The sequence below is a fragment of the Molothrus ater genome, chromosome 5, assembly GCF_012460135.2.
Source record: "Molothrus ater isolate BHLD 08-10-18 breed brown headed cowbird chromosome 5, BPBGC_Mater_1.1, whole genome shotgun sequence".
NCBI lineage: Eukaryota > Metazoa > Chordata > Aves > Passeriformes > Icteridae > Molothrus > Molothrus ater.
In genome coordinates this window covers 14864165-14884068 of record NC_050482.2, presented here as the reverse complement: position 1 = coordinate 14884068, position 19904 = coordinate 14864165, and the positions used below count along the sequence as shown (strand labels likewise).

Here is a 19904-nt window from a genome sequence, read left to right as displayed (position 1 = left end):
TTTTGTACACTGAAAAGGGTCAACAGCTCAGTTGGTGTAAGTCAATGAAAATTAGGTACCTAATGTTAAAAATTAGGTACCTAAAGATCTTAGGGACACATTGTATTAATAAATGAAATGGGCCAGTCTTGTTCTCTAGCCCCAGGGGCAAACAGCAAAGCTCTGCAGAGCACATCTGTGAAGCTAAACTGTCTTTCCCTCTGGATTCAGGCCCAATCCATACTGCTTTTTGAGAGCAGTCCCAGAGGTACACATGGACCCATGAAGACAATGGCTGGGAAAATGCAGAGCCATACTAAGTAGGATGCTAACACTTTAGGATGCCTATAGTGGCAGCTGTGTGCCAGGAGTGGGTCCCTGCACTGCCACTGTAGGCATTACTGATCTTGGCCAATAGTGGATCATTTTCATTATTTCTTCACTATAGGAAAATTCTTGGATGACTGATTCAAGCTGAAGATTTCATACTGTTCATTTTAGCCTGAACTCGGGCTCCTGATCTCTCTTCTTTCCTTCCAGATCTCATTACATTGACAAACCTAAGGATCAATTTTACTAAACTCCACACCCTTGGAGATGCTCTGCTTGGGAGGAGGCACAGTGATCCCCTTGAGAAGTACTACTATGCCATCTATGAGATGGTTGTGAGGGGCAGCTGCTTTTGCAATGGCCATGCCAGCCAGTGTGATTCCATGCAGAACCTCCGGGGAGATGTTTTCCATCAGTCGGGGATGGTGCGTCCTTAACTCTGTCTCCAAAAAGGGGAGTCTTGATTGGTGTTTTGTGAGAAGGAAGAGATGGAGGGAGGGAGCTGAAGGAAGATCTCTGATAATCTTTGGATTGGCCATTTGCAACTGCTAGTTGTTAAAGGTTTCAGTGCAGACTCTTCCTTTAAAACCCGGGGTTGGAATGCACAGAAACTGTCTTTGTTGGCACTACTGTGGTGTTTCAAAAGCAACTGGGACAAGACATGTTGATAATAGCAGCAGAATTCCAGAGCTGTAATGGTGCAAATGTAATGGAGTAAGTAGCCTATGGCATGTGCAGACTTGAATGGCCACTTGTTGGGTGCATTCCACACTCCAGCTGGGCTCAGAGGCTCTGCAGCAGGAGAGGAGGCATTGGCACAAAGAATAGTTGATAATACAAAGCTAACCCATGAAAAATGGATTATTAAAAATTCCAGTAATGTGATTGCAAGTTTTTTCCCTCTGGGAACAAGAGTTCTTTCTCCTGTTAAATATGTATCACAATCTGAAGACATATAGGGAGAGAGAGAAATAATCTAAAAATGTTGATGTCTCCTTTGATATCTCTCTGAGTAATTTTTTTCTAAATGTTGCTCAGTGGCTTTAAAACTATTTGGTTAATGTCTGGAGGCATTCTCTAGATCTTTTACTCAAATAATTGAAAATTATGTCAGCTGAGGGAGCCAAAGAGCTTCAAATTTTCCTGATCTTGCTGACATATGTTAAGCAAATACCTCTCCTCTCTCCTCTCCTCTCTCTCCTCTCCTCTCCTCTCCTCTCCTCTCCTCTCCTCTCCTCTCCTCTCCTCTCCTCTCCTCTCCTCTCCTCTCCTCTCCTCTCCTCTCCTCTCCTCTCCTCTCCTCTCCTCTCCTCTCCTCTCCTCTCCTCTCCTCTCCTCTCCTCTCCTCTCCTCTCCTCTCCTCTCCTCTCCTCTCCTCTCCTCTCCTCTCCTCTCCTCTCCTCTCTTTTTGTCACCTTACCTGCTCTCTGTTCTCACCACATTACAGGTCCATGGGAGATGTATCTGCCACCATAACACTGAAGGTTTCTCTTGTGAAAGATGTAAAGATTTCTACAATGATGCTCCCTGGAGGCCAGCTGAAGGGACACAAGATAATGCTTGCAAACGTAACTCAAACATGATATTTTCCTTTTTAATAGCCAGGAGTGGGTGTAGCACAATCCTAGTCCAATCCATAAGGGGATGGCCAAGTTTCTGGAAGGGAGACTTTTTCATGCCTCATCCAGAAAAACAGATTCCTGCATTCACAGGTGCAGTGTTATCCTACAAGAGGAAGAGCTGTTTCATGTTCTTATTCTTCATACAGGAAAAAAAAAAAACAATAAAGAAGGGGAAAAGCAGCTAATCCAAAAAAGATCATTCATTGGTTTGCACAGTGTTTTCCATGTGAGTGAAAGAATTTAGATAAGGCTAAATTATTCGTTTCCACAGTAATGAATAATGCAGTATACACAAGAATAGTATATTAGGATCTGTAAACAAATATTTAGCTAGAGATTTCTTCAGCAGAGCAGTGTTCCCCACTGCATATCAAACACACTTACCTGCATTTCCAAGTTTAGGATACAGTACTGTCTGAAAACTCCAATTTTTTTTCCCCCAGCTGTAACACACAAGGCCTGGGAATAATCTTGCTGGGCACTGAAACCATACAAGTAGCCAGTAACGCTGTGTTAAGTGTAGACAGCAATGTCGCCAGAGCACAGCATTTCCATGGTGTGAAACACCCCCTGTTTGCTTTGGCTTCAGGTTGTAACTGCAACAGCCACTCCAGCAGGTGCCACTTTGACATGGCCGTGTACCAGGCCAGCGGCGGGGTCAGCGGTGGCGTTTGTGAGGACTGCCAGGACAACACCACCGGCCAGCACTGCGACACCTGCAAACCTTCCTTCTACCAGGATCCGCTCAAAGCCATCTCAGATCCTCAGCCCTGCCTCCGTAAGCTTCCCGTTTAACTGCTGTATGAGTGACTCAAAGCAGGGCTGTTCTGTTAGTGCTCAGGAACACATAGTCATGGAATGATTGTATACAGGTGCTTTTATTGAAGAGCTCTGGTGTCAGGGTACAGACACAAATCTGACCTGACATGGGTTTGGGATGGACATGTTTTCATTCCCTTATCATTATATAACTACATATTAATTATTAAATTTATATTGTTCTATTGTATACATTGATTTAATCCAAGCATGGATTCTTGTAATTTCCATCAAACCCCCCCAAACATAATTTCTCATGATTCTTGTTACAATTAAACAATAATTATATCCATTTTCCAAACAATCATTAAACAATCATATGATTTATCATATGACAATCATATAATTTATCATAGTCATTAAATGATTATACAGGTGCAGTTTTGCATGATCCAGTAAAGCCTTACATTTTCCCAGGGGCTACCCTAACATTTTCCCAAGGCCTACTAGGCCCAACCTTTCTTTCCAACTCCCCTGAATATCCCATGATTTTAGAAACATTTTATCCCTGTACTATCAGTTCTGGTTCCCTTTGCTCTGAGCCCTATGGCCATCCCCATGCTTAAATGTCCACATGGATGTAAAAATGTTACCAAACCTATAACATCCAAACTGCCCTACTAAGTAGCTGCATGACAGTATCCCCCAAACAGCATTGTGAAAAGAGCTGCATATTCCAGCTCCTTGCTAAACAGAGCTTAGAAATCCAGCAAAGCTATAATTTTTCTTGAACAAGGTCAATATAAATATAAATAGTAGTAGTGATGTTGCTTCTGTGACCCTCAGCGATTACAGAAGAGGCTCCAAAATGATGGGAGGAGTAAATAACTTTTGCTAGATACCTGCCATATGCAAGAAAAATAATCTTTCAGACATGAGAGCTCTTCTTCTGAAAGATAACCTAAATTCATTATTAACATAGGATGGAGAAAACACTCCGAGTATTATTTAATTGTAGCAGTGGATTGGCATGGAAAAGTCCTTAAGGAGGCAAGGGCAGATCGCCAGTAGCTCTGTAACTGCATTTTCATGCTTACCTCTGCCTGTGCTTTTTTTGTGTGTCTCCCTGGCCCTGCCTGCAGCATGCAACTGTGACCCCGCGGGGACCTTGCCCGAGGGCGTGTGCGAGCGCCGCACGGACCCCGCGCTGGGCACGGTGGCGGGGCGCTGCCCCTGCAAGGACAACGTGGAGGGCGCTCGCTGCGACAAGTGCAAGGCAAACTACCACGGGCTGAGCAGCAGCGACCCCCTGGGCTGCCAGCGTATGTAAAACACCTCTGCTAGTCTCCTTTCCAAAGCATTTTTGAGGCAGGGAGGTAGTTGAATGCACAGATCCACACTCTAATGCTCTACTTGAGTCACAAATACCCAGTTGTCTACTGTAATTTAACACCAACAAAATTCAAGGTTTCTGGTGCAGCATCCAAGGCTGAAACAATGCAAAATCACTTTTAGAATTCATAGAATAATATAACAGATCAGGCTGTTGTTAATAGAAAGGTTATTAAATATGCAACTTAATTGAAAAGGGATATTGAGATGACAGGAGCTGCTGCCTTGCCAAAAGAACTTCCAGCCAACCATTCCTCTGAGAAAGGCTTGGTGAAAGCACATCCCACCCCTGCCCAGGTGCTCTGTGGGTTTGTGAGCACGTTATGCCCACACCAGGTGCTCAGCCACACACAAGGACTGCAGTGCAGATCAGCACACAGCCCTTGGCAAACCACTGCTGAGGCCTTCTGCCAGTGCCTCTGCTCTCCCCAGAGAGGCACCCACTGAGGAAATTGTCCATTTCCAAGGGTAGTCTGGAGGGTGCAGGGGCACATCCAGAGTGTCTGTGTGGAGGATGGACACTGCCTGTCATGCTGATGCCACATCTAATGTAAATGCCAGTCCTGGGGTGTCACTGGGCCCTGCAGAGGTAACTGCACTTTTCTGTCCCTGCAGCCTGCAACTGTGATCCCTTGGGCACTTTGCCCTTCTCCGTCTGTGATCCTGCCACGGGACAGTGCCTCTGCCAGAGGTTCACCACAGGGCAGCGCTGTGAAAGATGCCTTGTATGTACTCAGTTTTTGGTTTTGCTTCTGCATGTGGTTGTGGAAGTCTCCTCACCTATCTCACACCTTTTCATTGCCAGAAAAGTAAACAATTAGTCAAAATTCAAAATCATTTTATAGCTGTATGCTCCCAATTTGCATTGACACGTCTGCTTTTCTTTCACTGCTCCCAAATATTTGTGCAATCAAATTGCAGGGGGAGGAGCACTCCCAGAAAGGAAATGTAAAATTATGTCCTTGATCCATCTTAGCTGTTTACAGAGCAATTTGCTAGTACAAGTGGGTAAATATCTGGCTCTTGCAGTGGCTGAGCACGCCTGCTATCCGGTAAGAGGAGCAATCTCCCATGGCCAAGCACAGTAGTGCTCCATTGTTCATGTAGCAGAATGAATTTTGTTTTGCTTTGCATACTTAAACTTTGCCATAAAAGAACCTTTCTTTTTATACCAGGCAGGATACTGGGGTCTTGGCAACAGCTTGTATGGCTGTTCTCCAAGACTGTGACTGTGATATTGGTGGATCCCAGAATAACTTGTAAGTTAAAGTTCTTCAAGTTCTTTCTTGGGTTTAATTTTTATAAACTCTTAGGCTAGACTTTCTGGTTAGGTTAATACAGTCACAGTACAGATAGGAAAATAGAATGTAGGTGGAATTTCGTAATATACAAACAATGTAAATTTGGGTGGAGATCTTGGAAATTTATTTGTGGTAAGGGGATTTACCTATTTCCTTTGAAGCCAACCTTAAATCTGGTTGAGCCTAGATGTGTTTAATATGAAATATAAAACATGCCTTGAGAGAACCAGAGGCCCTAATATTATTAGAAATTAGAAGTTAGAGGTGAGATTTTTAACTTAGCTTCCTACCTTAAATGCTAGATTTTTTTTCTTTATCCTATTAAAATGTATAATTTTAGAAGAAAGGCTGGTTTCATTTGGGCTTCTCCAAAAATCTGTTGGGCAGGGGTTTTCACTACTGCTGTTAGGCTTCAGACAGAGGAGCACACAGCCCTGTGCTGTAGAGCATATCCTTGTGAGCAGGTAAATCACCTGGTGTGTTAAATATACGTGTAAGCATATGAAAACATTCAATATCACATCAAAGGTCCTTCTGATCTCATGTCCTGCCTCCATAATTGTGGGTGACAGATTATTAAGAATCATGATATAGTGATTCTTATAGAAAAATATACAAGAAATTACACAGGAATAGACAGTAACAGATGCTCAGGAAACAAAAGGACCAGTGCTTCAGGTATGGAACAGACAAAGACAAAGGAGGTTGTGAACTCTGAAGTCATGGAAAAGTAGCATTGCATCAGAAACAGAGGAGGTGGGTGATAGGAAGAAATTTAGTAATGGAGGTAATCCAGCAATGGGAGAAATTAAGCAAAGGTGGAATGAGGGTGGGTGTGAGCTGCCCTCATGCTGTGAGGACCCAGCTGTGCCACCCTGATGTCCTCCCTTTTCCAACTGCTCCCTAGGTGCTCGCCGAAGGACGGCCAGTGCGAGTGTCTGCCCAACATCGTGAGCCGCCAGTGCAACGAGCCAGCTCCAGGATTCTTCTTTCTGCCCCTGGACTATTATATTTATGAAGCTGAGCATGCAAGGCCCCTTTCTGGCTCTGCACCCTTGGTAGGTACTTGGCTTTTTGGGTGTTCTACTGAGAGGGGATCATTGCAGCGGTGACACAGGAGCTGAGGCTGAGGAGCAGGGCTCTTGCTTGGGCAGCAGCTCTTTAGCAGGAAAATGCAGAACAAATCCCTTGGCCATTGTCAGTTTGTCTTTGTTTTTCATGGACATGACTATTCCATAACTGTGGCTGTTAAAAAGGGACAGTCACTACAGCACGCTATGACCTGCAAAGCTGCCCTTGTTGCTTCTTAAGTGCAGGCTGGTCTAGCATGAATTAGAGAAATAAATTCAATTATTTAAATTAGAGTAAAGCATTTGAGTTGCCAATAGCTCTCATGAAATGTTTTATTTCTGAGAATCTCCAACAAGGGAAGAATCAAATTACTCTTTGCTCCATTGGACTAATTCCTGCTGCCTTATATAATGGCATTGATTGTAGCCTAATTTCCTCAAGAATTTGGCATCCATCTGTAATGTTTTTAGAAAAATTAATTTTTTCCCCCCCTTCAACATGGGGGTAGTTGTCCCCCATGCTGAGTGCAAGCCTGGAATGTATCCCTTCCTCTGTCTATGCTTTTGCTAACATTTTTTCTCTGACATGTATAGAAACTATAGATAAGGAATAATAAAAAAATGTTTATTTGCATGTTGCATCCACAAATATTTAGCTATAATCACAATCAGCAATTATCCTGCAGTCCAAAAATTAAATGGAAAACAGATGTCTGGGACATAGCTTATGAGGGAAAAGTGCAAGTTAATTTTAAAGGAGTGAGGGAAAAAGGTTTCCAGCAGCTGCTGAGCCACAGTTTAGAGTTTCTCCCAGCGAGAATAGATCTTGTTTTAAGAATGTGGGTTTTCATTTACTTGCTTACCACCCTTCAACATTGTTGAGACAGTGCTGCTCCTCTTTTATTACTTCATAGGTTCAGCCAAGCACTCTTCCAAGGTGTGACATTTACTTCCAGAAGAAAGGCTATGAGTTCATGATTGAAAATGGAAAGATTGTGTTAAACAGGGACAAGAAACGAACTGTAAGGAAATCTGGACTGGAGCAGGTAAATTAGTACTTGAGTAGTTACTTAAGTTTACACCAAATAATAAAATTTTCTTTTGTAACAAAGGGCAAGGAAATGTCTGAGCACATGGGATTTGCAGTCTTAGACATTTCAATCCTGACAGAAATAAATTTTTTGGTACACAGTTGGGTTGGAAATTTTATTATTCACACTGACAGGCTTGCTCTGCTATGTCCGGTGCCTTTGTAGACTCATTTCCATTAATTTTTGGAAGAGAAAAGGCCTTATGAAAGGTAAACTTTTTTTTGGTTGCAAGACATTTTCAACAAGTTTACCAAGACATTAGCATGGTACCTCCTGCACTTAAGTGCAGCCATTATAAGTACTGATATTTATGTATCTAGCTTATAATGGAATGGTCCAGCCATGCATGAAATCAGGCTTACTCTGTTTAAGGTTTGCAATGTGAATGTTTGGAGATGCCAAATATTCAGAGGCGAGTGGATTATTCTAGTCCCTCTTATTGCTGTTGCTGCAAAGTTATAAGAAGCTTTCCTTTACATGTGCCCCCAAATATCCTACCTTTGGGAGAGTTCTTAGATCGTCAATCTCGAGCTTGTTCAGAAGATGAGACTGATGGCTGATATAAGTAAACAAAGTGGCAAAAATATTTCCTTTCTTTTTTCCGAGTTTGTTTTTGTTATAATTTGAGTCTGTGTGTTGTTGGAGATGCCAGTGTGTCTCTGCAGGGTGCGATGCAGTTTGGACAGGGCTCGGATCTGGCGCTGGTGTTCCGGCCGCCCAGCGCTGGCCGGGCTGTCACCTGGACAGGACACGGCTTCGCCCGCGTTCCCAGCGGAGCTGGGCTCAGATTTGCCATCAGCAATGTTCCCTTTGCTATGGACTTTGATATCACAGTTCGCTACGAGCCTGAGGTACTTGCGATGTCTTGTGTGTCTTGTGATGCTGTGATAGGCGCAGGGTCTATTTTGTGAACAATAGGATGAGCAACTTGCCCTGTTCTTTATATCAAAAATTAAAATTGCTTGGTTTTTCACCCAGTAACAAATTGCCTTACCAACCAAGGAATATGTTCTCCACTGACTCCCTTAACCCTTTCCACTCAAATATGAAAAATCTGCTCTAGAAGTGTTTTCTAAGCATTGGCTAAAATTACATCTTCTGAGTGTTTCTCTTTTGGCAGCTTTACTTGGACTGGACTTTTACTCAAAAATCAAACACATGGAAAATGCAGTTCCTTTCAGACATGCATCATGTAGTCCTAGCTGGGTTTTTTGGGCAGTAAAGTGTGTACAGGCAGGAGTAATTTGCATAGATATTTATCCAGGCCTTTTGCAGGCATCCTGCTTCCCAGTTGTTCCATCTGGACTCTGAGATGTGTGAAAATTGTAGGAAAATAGCCAAATTACTATTTTTTGCCTGGAGAAGATTTCTTAATGATGATGACATGTCTAGAGAAATCTGTTAATCCAAATCTGGTTAAACTCAGGTCCTTACCCATGTCTTCAAAAACACACGCAAGTGTTTTATTGGTACCAGCTTTTTTATACTCCTTACTCTTTTGCAATTCTCTGGGACAGTCCCACACCTCAAGATTTTCCTGCTGTCTATTGTGTTCTGTTCTCTGACTAGCACTCAGGCAAAACAATCTCCCAGTGTTTTAAAACATTGGAACAATTTTTCAGTGGGTTAGTTTGAGGTGGCTTTTTCTGTCTAAGGATTGAAGAGTTGGGTTTTAAATACATTTGATACAAAGTCTTTTATGTTTACTATTTCTTATTAGATGTGTGAAAAGGCAGCTAAAGGATATCTCCAGAAAAACACTGCTAAGAAAAGAAACAACTCCAATGACTCTAACAGAGCTGTTTCCATTTGAACCAGATGAGGTCCCATTTCCGTCTCTGCTTTTCATTATCTATTGCAAATACAATGAATTTTTCACAATAACATTGTTTTTCAGTGCTGTAAAGAATAAAGAGAAAGTCTGTCTTGTCACTGCAGTGTGCAGTGATTCAGATGGCTTTCATTAACACTTGCAAAGAGAAAGCAGGTTTTTCAGATACAAAATATAGCCAGATTTTTTGTCTTTTGTTTATAGTTCTTGGAAGACTGGCTTGCAAGTGTTGCCATCCAGCCTGCTGGTATCTTGTCGGGTCAACACTGCAAAAACAAGGTCCTTTCACAGGAGCCACATGAGTTGCATCTCCCAGCTTCAAAGAGGTCTGACTGTTGCTGTCTTTTTGCCTGTAGATCTTCTGTGTACAAATCATTTACTGAAGCACTGCAGAGCAACACATGTGTGGGATAGTGGGAATATCAGAAACACATGTGTGGCCTTTTCTGTTGCTGGCACACCACAGTACTACACAGGGTCTAAGGAAGATTCTGATGCCCCAGTCCTTAATCTGGCACACATTTGCCAAACCCAGGAGAGCAGCCTAAGATCCAGCTAGGGTTAGGTTGCTCTGGTGAAGATCAGAACGGAAAGGAAATATTGACTTAAACTCACTGTCCTAGTCTACTTTCAAAACCAGCTTTTCAGTTTGGACCTGTGTAAAGAATAGAGAGAAGCTGAGAGGATGTGTCTTGATCAAATAGGGGCAGGAAAGGATGAATATGAACAGTGAGTTGCAAACCCCCTTGCTAGAAGCAGTAAAACCTGCCATTTTCAGTTTAATCTCCTCAGTTTAAATTGCACTTAGAGAATCGTGTGGCAGAAGTCCTGCAGCTTTCCCAAAGCCTGCAAGCATGGGGCTGGGTGTGCTCCTCACAGCAGCAGGGCTTGCTCCAGGCTGCAGGCATCAGTTTGCAGGCACAAAGGGAAGGGAGAGCTCACAACATTCAGTAAACTTGCCTTGTCCTGACTCCTGGCTATAACTGTGCTTCATTTCTGCTAAACAGGATTGCAATTCTGCAAACTCCAGTCTGCCTGGAGCCAGGAACAGAATATTTTGTGGATGTGTATTTTTCCCAGCTCTCTGCCTCTGACAAAAAGGCAAAATCATTCATCTTGATTGACTCAGTGAGTAGTTCTGTCACAAGTCCCTTGAGGTTGTATTTCTACACAGTGCTATTTTTTTTACAGACTTATTAGAAGTATTTTTAAATAAGGAATAGTGTGTTCTAATAGAAATTCAGCTTCTGTTTTCCTGCATTGGCATTGTTTGCATATTTTTGTATGGAAAGGCAGAATTGTATCTGGTTACATTTTCACGGAGCAGTACAAGTCACACTTGTTGCATATGTTGCATGTATCTCTATCTGTTGCTCATTGATTATGATCACAGTCCATATGTATGTGCTGATAAGATGCTGTGGCTATGGATATAAATTTGTACAGCTCCTCATCACTTAGGTTTTTTAAAATATCTCTAATTTGTTTGAGTCATGCATATTTTTAAGGATTATTTTGGAAAAGTAAAATTAGTCTTGTACTTCCTGGGAATCAGTTCCAGATATTTTGCAAGTTTCCATCAAGTCAGGAACTGGGTGTTAGTTTTGGGTCCTTCTCTTGAAAAATATTTTTAGGTCTATTTCTCTTATTATTCCTGTAGAACTGGACCTGGCAAGGGCTAGCTATACTTGGACATAGAACCTTCAGCTGATTTTTCCCTGTCACAGTAATACAAGTAAAAGTTTTGGCCAGACACTGCTTTTGGAGTCACAAACACAGCATGGCAAGACCAGTTCTTAGCATATATCAGAAGTCTTATTATAATTTTATTTTTTAAACACAGTCTCTCTTATTTAAAGAACTCAGGGAATGTTTAGACCTTGAGAATAAATGTGAATTTAGATGACAGAATGCACAACTGCAGATTTGGAAACCCAATGCTCCAGGCCTCTGTCATTGCAATGGAAAGCACATTAAGAGAATGTGGGAAATTTCTGGCTTTCAACATATCTAAGCAAAAATATTTTATTTTCTCTCTTAACAACAAAGCTTGGACTTATTCCCAGAATCGGATCTGTGGAGAACTTATGCAGTGAAAAGGATTTAGATGAGTACCAGAAGTATCACTGCATTGAAATTGCATCTGAAGTTGGGCCTCACGTCCTGCCCGAGGCGTGCGCGCGGCTCATAGCGAGCCTGTCAGCCCGAATCCACAACGGCGCCGTGGGTAAGGACCAGCCCGCACAGGCAGCTCTTTTGGGCAGTTGCTGGCTTTCCCTTGGGTTTGTAGGATATGTTGACTGTAGAGATCTGAGCCTGCAGTGATGTAGAAGTGAAGCTGGCCAGCATGTGGTACCCATGGATGTGCAGGGTATATCCCGCTGAACCCTGTGTGTGCTGCAAACACCTCTTGGTGGTGTGAATCTCAGAGTTCATCACTCCTGATGGGCTTCATGAGCAGTATGAGAGGCACCATGGCAGTGTTTTTGTGTCTTCTGAAAGTCATTTGAATCAGATGCCTTTACCATATGGCCAAGGCAGTAATGTTCCTTCTTTTCTGGCTGCTGTTAAATGACAGAGAAGTTTCTAAGCCCTCTCTCTAGATGCTGTAGGCTAGCTGAATGCCTTGGTAAGATTCCAGACATGATGGTACATAAGTTGGTGTACTGGAAGAGATTCACCAGGTAAACCTTGAAGATATTCCAGCAAGAAGGCAGCAGCAGGTGGGGTTTGAAATTCCTAGGCAGCTTCCTGGACCCACCATTAGCTGGGCTCAGTAGCTCAGGGAATTTCCCAAGTATTTGGCCCAGAGAAATGGAACTTCTCTGCACTTCCAGTAGCAGGAGGGGCCTTTCTGGGCAACTTTGGTGGCCAGCTTCTTTCAGGGCAGCAATCTCTGCAGCTTCCTTAGCAGCAATCCCTCCAAAGTGATAGCATCTGCTTGGATTGGACAATTTTTAGCACTGATGCCTCACTCTAATATCAGGCAATGAGGTCACAGCTGTGCAACCAGTGAACCCCTCATTTAGGCTTGGGCTGTGATAACTTCCTATTGGCCTGATTCCTAAAGTGACAAGATTCTCCCAATGAAATGTGGCACTTTGGTTTTCTAGTGCTTTCCAGAGCATCCTAGGCAAACCTCTGTGGGTTAGCAGAGCATCTTCGCTCAACAAGTTAGTCCAAGGTGTCCAGAAGGAAACAAACAGTACACAGATGCAGACTAAATACAGCTTGCAGGTTATGTCCAGTGCTTCAGCTAGATGCAGATTTATAGCAAATCTTTTTAGACTTCACAATGTCTCTATTTGGATCTATGCTTTGCTACCCCCTTTCTGTCCTACCCCAAATGTGTGCTGAAGGCAGTGCCTTGAATGTGGCAACTACAACACCAAGACTTGTGCTGGTGCCTGATATACCATCACCATTGGTGCTACACCATCAAATGATCTAAACTATGGCTAAACTATCATCAGTTTAGTGAACCCTGAGAAGAATAATCAAACTCTTTCCTACCTATTTTAAAGTGTGAAACCTGCAAGCTGATGAGAGCAGTAGAACTCCTTGACAGCCAAACATGTTTTGATTTTCTTTCCCCTTGCCAGCTTGCAAGTGCAATCCCCAAGGGTCGCTGAATGCCAGCTGTAGTAAGCTGGGAGGCCAGTGTCAGTGCAAGGCCAACGTCGTGGGGCGCTGCTGTGACACCTGCTCTGCAGGCAGCTACGGCTTCGGCTTCCACGGCTGCTACGGTGAGTGCCTTGCAGCCAGCACCACTACCAGGACCACTAGCACACCCCAATGTCTCCGAATCCCAGATCATATGGGAAGCAATATTAAAAATGTCCCCACTAATAACAAATTTTCCATCCCTGCTGCCTTTGAGCAGCAATGAGATGGGTTGGCAGTGAGAGGAATAGCAGATTTGTCTTTACAAACAAGCTGTGGGTCTGCTGGTAGATAAAACTAGCACTGGGAGATAAAAGAAACAGTGGGAAGGATTCTACTGATTGATGAATGGAAAAAGATATTTGCTTTTACAAAGAAACTTAAGGCTTGCTGATAAATGAAATTAGGCATTGAGAGATGAAAGAAACAATGGGGAAGAAAAACTTCTAAGTTCCATAAGAATTAAAAATTAAAAGGGAGGGTTATACATTAGAGGGAAATCTTTGTTATCAGGCATATCGGGTAGTCTGTACCTCTCAAGTACTTCAGCTAATGGAGAAAGAGAGAAGGGAAATGCGGCCGGGAAATTAAGATAAAAAGGAGGCTGCGTCTTCTAAAAATTTGAGAGATCTCAGGGGAATGCCCCATGGCCTCTTCCTTTATTCGAATAAAGCCTGAAAGGCCTCCTGTGTCTCCTTGTTGGACACAAACTTCTAGCGTTTGTAAATTAATTTTCTCAGCAGCAGGAACGCTTTAAGGACGCAGCTTTGCTTTGGGTGTTTTCCAGCGTGCGAGTGCCACCCGCAAGGCTCGCTGAGCGCGCTGTGTGACCAGGTGACAGGGCAGTGCTCCTGCCGCCGGGAGGTGGGTGGCCAGCGCTGCAGCCGCTGCCTGCCCGGCTACTTCGGCTTTCCCCACTGCCGTCCCTGCCCCTGTCATGGCCACGCGGAGCTGTGCGACCCTCGGACCGGAGAGTGCCTCGACTGCCGCGGCTTCACCGCTGGAAGCCACTGCGAGAGGTCAGCTATGAGCGCTGCTGCAAAGCCCCAGCACACACTGCTGGTCTCCAAAGTGCCTGGGCAGCTGGGGGCCTCCAAATGCATCAATGACCGTAACGGGTCATTGAGCCATTACCCGAGGTTTGCAGAACACTTAGCAGGTCATTGACATGTTAACATGAAACTGCTGAATGTCAGGTACCTATTTTATTACTATTACCTATTGCATGTGGGAACGTGCATGCAATCCCTGTGGGTGGACTGCAGGCAGGGCATGCACCCAGCATTGCAGTGGGCTACCTGCAAGAAGGCATTTGAGACTTAAACTGACTCCAGCCAGGTTCCAAATTGCCAGCTTTCAAATTTAAAATTCAGCACGAGGCTAGCCAAGAGGCTGAATGTTGTGCTGAATACTCATTTTAATACCTGCAATTACCTTCAAGGAGTTTAAGTAAACTTGCCTTCTTTGCTGGTCATATTAGTTCCGTGTCACCAGCAAATTACTTTTCCCACATGTTCCAGCTTCATTCAGAGCACTGCTCCTCTTTTTTTGTTTTGTACACTGGCAGCAGTATCACAATTCAACATGGACATGGAAATTAGGTTTGTTTAGTTTGGTTTGGCTGGACTATGCCTTGTCATTAATTTTTAAGAGGTTTTCCTCATGAAACCTGTTGAGATTTTCCTGCAGTGGTTTTAGACAGTACACTCTTTGGCTATTCTACTTGTAGTTGGCAAACAGATTAAAAATGGGAGACTGAAACACTTTTTGCCCTGTGGCTTTGCAGGATCTCCTTGGCTATATGATTATCCTCCCAGGGGAGGATAATAATGTCCCCATTTGCCATAGTAAAACAGATCAAAGACTGAGGATGCTTCAGAAGCCTCTGTGTTATTTTTGCTGCAGCTGCAGGACTGCAGGGGATTGGGATGTGGAGGCAGCAGTGGTGGGCAGGGTGGCTGAGCCCCAGGGAGCCCCAAAAGCCCCCACCAGTTTGGGTAACAGCACAGCCACCAGCACCTTGAAAGAGCTGTTACCCCAGGTTTGCAGACCATGTCAGACAGAGCATGGCTCAATACATATGTTACATGTGAAATATGCAGTATTCTCTGAGTACTCTTGAGGAATCATTGCTTTTTTGCCTGTGCCAGCACTTTTTACTGTCATGCCAGCCACTCTGTGTGTGTGTCTGGATGGAAATAGATGAATATATGTGCTGATAGGTAAATATACAGGATTTTTATATGGCAGCTTTTAGCTGCCTATGCAGAGCATGTGTGATATGCCATATCATTATCTGCAGAGGATCAGGAACGGGCATCACGCCATGATCGATGTAATCAAGTGAAGCCAATTTATTGCAAAAAGCAAGCTATGTTTATACTGTGTTCTACTGTTCATGCCTCAAGCTAATACATGATTGGTTAAATCCTTCTGTGCATGTGTTTTAATCTTTCAGTTAATTTTAGTTTTTCTTCTTCACGCGTCTCGCTGTGGTTTTCTTGTCTGCCTTTACATCCTGAACCGTCTGTTGCTGAGCATGTTCTTCTTCTTTCATGTCCTTCAAGGGCATTGTGACCTTACTCAGTTTCTATGAAGACTGTGCATATATATATATCCATTGTCTTGCAAAAAACCCTCAACAATAATCATTCAGTTTAAAATTGTTCCAGAGTAGGTGAAAGTCTTCACAAACATTTCTTGAAAGGAAAACATGTGTCTTTTTCTTTTTGCTTCAGATTTTGAGAATGCAGCTCTGATTTTCCATTTTAGAACACCTTTGAATCTTGATATATCTCTACCAATTGATGGAGACAGCATTACAGTAATCTGGATTACCAATTTCAAAATATACATGTAAATTAATTCACCTGCATGAAGCACTTGACAATTTGTCCTGCTTTGTGTTGACTGCTTTGGCAGGTGCATGGATGGCTATTATGGAAACCCTCTGGATGGAGAACCCTGCCACCCATGCATGTGCCCAGGAGCACCTACAAGCAATAGGTATTTTGCACATTCCTGTTACCAGGACTCCCAGTCTGCACAGCTTGTCTGTAATTGTCTCGAGGGATATTCAGGTATGAAGCAAAATAAGGACTGGTTTTGATACTAGTTAAATTGATGTAAGAGAAAAAAATGATCATCCTTCACCTGTCACATGTTCAGAAATGACAATGAGGTAATGCTAATAAAACAGCTAAGAAGAGTTAGCACTCAAGTTTACTGAAATTATGTGGCTACGTTCTGACTAGGAAGAATGGGAATTGTGCAGTTAGTGTTTTCAAAAGGGATTCACCTCTGTGGATACAGTGAAGTCATTTATTGTTCTGATGTCACTCTCTGGAAATCTCCTCCTTTCCAGAGGCATTACACTAATCTGGTGGGGAGAGGGGGGGAAAACTGCAGTTGCTTGTTACCTTTGAAAAAGAAGGATTGCAAGCCCAAATGGGAATGGTTAGGGCATCAAAAAGAGATGATAAGACTTCGTAATCAGAGAAACTCTTTGACATTATGCCTTAAAGTGACTGCTTCATGGTTCAAATAGTCATTTTAGAAATGGGACTTCTGTTCTCGGCTGTCTAAAATGCAGATATTTTTGCAGCAAACTGATTCCTCATTTCCTAAGATCATGTTGACTTAGGTTGAATTCCTGAAGGGAAAGCTGAAGATATTTCCCTTCCCTTGGGCATTAGAAAGATCTCCTCTGGTGGAAGCAAAGCTTAATGGGAATCACTGCTGAAAATTAAATCAATGTTGTCATCTTTACTTAGGCAAGGTTTCTTTATAAGTCAAGAGTGGTTTTGCTTGAGTAATTGCTGTAGGGTCAAAATTATTCATGTTGGTGTTCACCCAGGGGACTTCTGTCCTCACAAATCACTGCACTGTGACTCTTGGTCACCTTTGTAGCAGCAGTCTCACTTTCTCAGAGATTGAGAAAAGCTGGGTCATGAGTAGCACAGTGAAGGAAGAGTGTCCTTGGCTGAAGACGAACCAGTGGATGTGGTTCCATAAACACCAGTCTGCCCAGAATGGTTTCTGAGATGCAGAGGTAGCACCCAGATCAGGTCAGGCATTGAGACAAAATGCAGTACTAGTTGTAATGCCAGCAAGGACAGAGCATCAGAGTTCATCTGGGTGAACTCCTGGGTACACCCCACCCTCCAATGCTGCAGTGGGAGTGAAGGGCCAAGGAAAATCCTGCAAGTATGGCTAACCCTGACTACTGCCATTGAATGGACTTTGATGCAAAAAGATGTTTGGAAGTGTTGTATGATGGGGAACCTAATTGTTCTTACTGAAAGGCCTTCCTTGGTATAAACAACTTGGAATGAGAAGGGTGTCTGACCATCAGATTTCAGTGGGGAAGATATAATCTAAACTGTTCAGAGAATTAAAGGGCAATGATCTCAAACAGGTGGATATTTTCCACTGGAAATGTGCATTTGAATAGACAGTCTGAACATTTTAATAATATTACTGGAAATTACATGTTTCACTTGAATTCCATCAGCCAGCAATATTTTTACCTTTCTCTGACAGGCAATCAGTGTGACAAGTGTCCTAGTGGGTTCTACAAAAACCCCAGCAGCCCTGGGCTTGACTGTGCACCATGTCCCTGCAATAACAACATTGATTTGACAGACCCAGAGTCCTGTAACAGGGTCACTGGGGAATGCACCAAGTGTTTACACAACACCCATGGAGCAAACTGCCAGTTCTGCAAACCAGGTTATTTTGGCTCAGCCCTCAATCAAAGCTGTCAAAGTAAGTAACAGCACTGCAACTGTGTTTTACTACCAAGAAAATGTGTTTAAAAAATAGGCTATAGGGAAAGGCTAGACCTTGGAGGGAGGACAAAACTAAAGAAGATAAATAGAGCAAAATATAATATTCACAAATATATTTCTCTATCTACTAAATATAAATAACATCAATGATACAAATAACTTAACATGGCATCTATTAAATTCTTTGTCATCCAAGTCTCGCTAACTCTCATACTGAATATCGCTCCTTGGAAATACTCATTTGTGAAATGAAAGCAGTACTCTCTGTTAGAAAAATAAATGTGCATTCAGCTTATTCAGGAAGGAATCAAAAGTAAAGGAATCAGTGATAATTGTTTATCCATGTTGCTGGCTGATGCCAGTTAAGCTCAGTTAGAGCTCAGTTAACCAGATGATCCCTTGCTGAACTTCGTGCCTTACCAGTTGTTTTCATTAAGTGGCTAGAGAGAGAGCATTCAGGCAATTGAATAGATTCCATGAGGACACATCAGTAACTCAGCACTTTGAACAGAAGAGTAGGAGTGTAAGGAAAAGCAAGGCACAAGCTTCTTCCCAGTTTTTCTCTAAACTCATTTTCACAGATGTGCCTGAGGATTTAATTTTTATGGCCAAGATAACTATAAGTATAGTCAAGAAATATATCTATTTATCAATTTTTCTGTGAATCTCTAAAATACAGTCCAAGCCCACCCTTGTTCATTCTTGGAAGATGTCTGTTAGAAATTGTTAAGTAAGAACTTTTGGCTCCTCACTAGGAGGGCTTCTTATCTTACTTGGCTTACTGGGGATTCCCACACTGGATAATGCCTACTGTAAATCAATTTATCCTTACCCAACATATTTAACATTGCATTCTAATAAGATTCAAAATACACTGAGCCTTTGTTTTCTGTGCCTGTATTAAAAGGGTTGAACATTCACAGTTAGTTTTCTCAAAGCCATATATAAGTTATTACAGAAAGGCAGGTAATATGTATGAGATTAAACATGTTCAAGATCACTGAAAGTAAAGCTTTTTATCCAGCTCTGGCTGTCCATCAGCTGTCTGTATTTCTGTCTGCTGTAGTAATTGTCCCTCTTTTTCCAGGCTGCTCGTGCAATCTGGCAGGTGTTCAGCCTGCCATGTGCCCAGGGGGGGATGCAGCCTGCCTGTGTGACCCAGCCACAGGAGCTTGTCCCTGCCTGCCCAATGTGCTGGGTGCCACCTGTGACCAGTGTGCCTCTGGCTACTGGGACCTGGCTAGTGGAAAAGGATGTCAGACCTGTGACTGTGATCCAAAAAACTCCCAAAGCAACCAGTGCAACCAGGCAAGGAAATTACTCTGCTTTCCAGGAACCAGGGTGCTGGTGTTTTGACATGGCAAAGTGGGGACCCTCTTATAAATGAAGATCGCTTTTTTGTCATATTCCCTGAAAACAAAAAATTCTTTGGAAGTTTGTAGTTGGTACAATCGCACTGTGAGTCATTAAATCAAAAGTGTTGTTCTGATAACTAGGCTTTGCAATTTCTCTCTGCATGTTTTTTTGTCAAGTGGACCTTAGAAATACATTGTAAAAAGATGTCACAGAAAAAAGCTGCCTCTTAACTATGCATATAGGGAAGAAGGAAATCCAAGCTTGGACCTAAGAGTCAAATGAGTATTTTTTAAGTGTTTATTTTCATAAAGTAAAATATCAGCTGTGGTCATTACATTAATCAAGCCTCATCTATCATACTACTAGAGTACCTTTTCTCATCTTCAAGTCCTGTGCACATTTCAGGGCTAGAATGTAGAAAAAATTAAACAGAATTTCAGAACAGAAAGGTGAAATTGTGGTCCCATGGAGTCAACAGCAATTTTGCCATTGACTTCAGAGCAGCAGGAGCTTATCCTCAAATCTTGCTGATGTGTTTGCACATTTTTCTTTCAATAGGCTCTCTGTTTGTTCCAGTTCATTCAGTAGATTTATTATTTTTTATAGCAAATTTAGTTCTTGACTTCAAAGAACTACTAGCGGTTATCAAAGTCGTAATTCCCTGGAGTCTAATTTAATAGCTGAATTTCAAAATATTTTTTCTAGGGCAACGTGCATAAT

General features: G+C 42.7%; 1 protein-coding gene across 1 annotated transcript in view; it reads left to right on the top strand.

Annotated features, from left to right (window-relative positions):
- Positions 1-19904, top strand: part of LAMB4 (laminin subunit beta 4) — a 42828-nt gene that overhangs the window by 8991 nt on the left and 13933 nt on the right. Inside the window, 18 exon segments of the mRNA XM_036400936.1 lie at positions 520-734; positions 1757-1877; positions 2521-2709; positions 3833-4012; positions 4698-4807; positions 5258-5305; positions 5307-5341; positions 6291-6441; positions 7368-7499; positions 8210-8395; positions 9580-9701; positions 10383-10503; positions 11425-11602; positions 12978-13121; positions 13826-14057; positions 15961-16118; positions 17581-17805; positions 18916-19136. Of these exon segments, the coding sequence (XP_036256829.1) occupies positions 520-734; positions 1757-1877; positions 2521-2709; positions 3833-4012; positions 4698-4807; positions 5258-5305; positions 5307-5341; positions 6291-6441; positions 7368-7499; positions 8210-8395; positions 9580-9701; positions 10383-10503; positions 11425-11602; positions 12978-13121; positions 13826-14057; positions 15961-16118; positions 17581-17805; positions 18916-19136 (2768 nt within the window).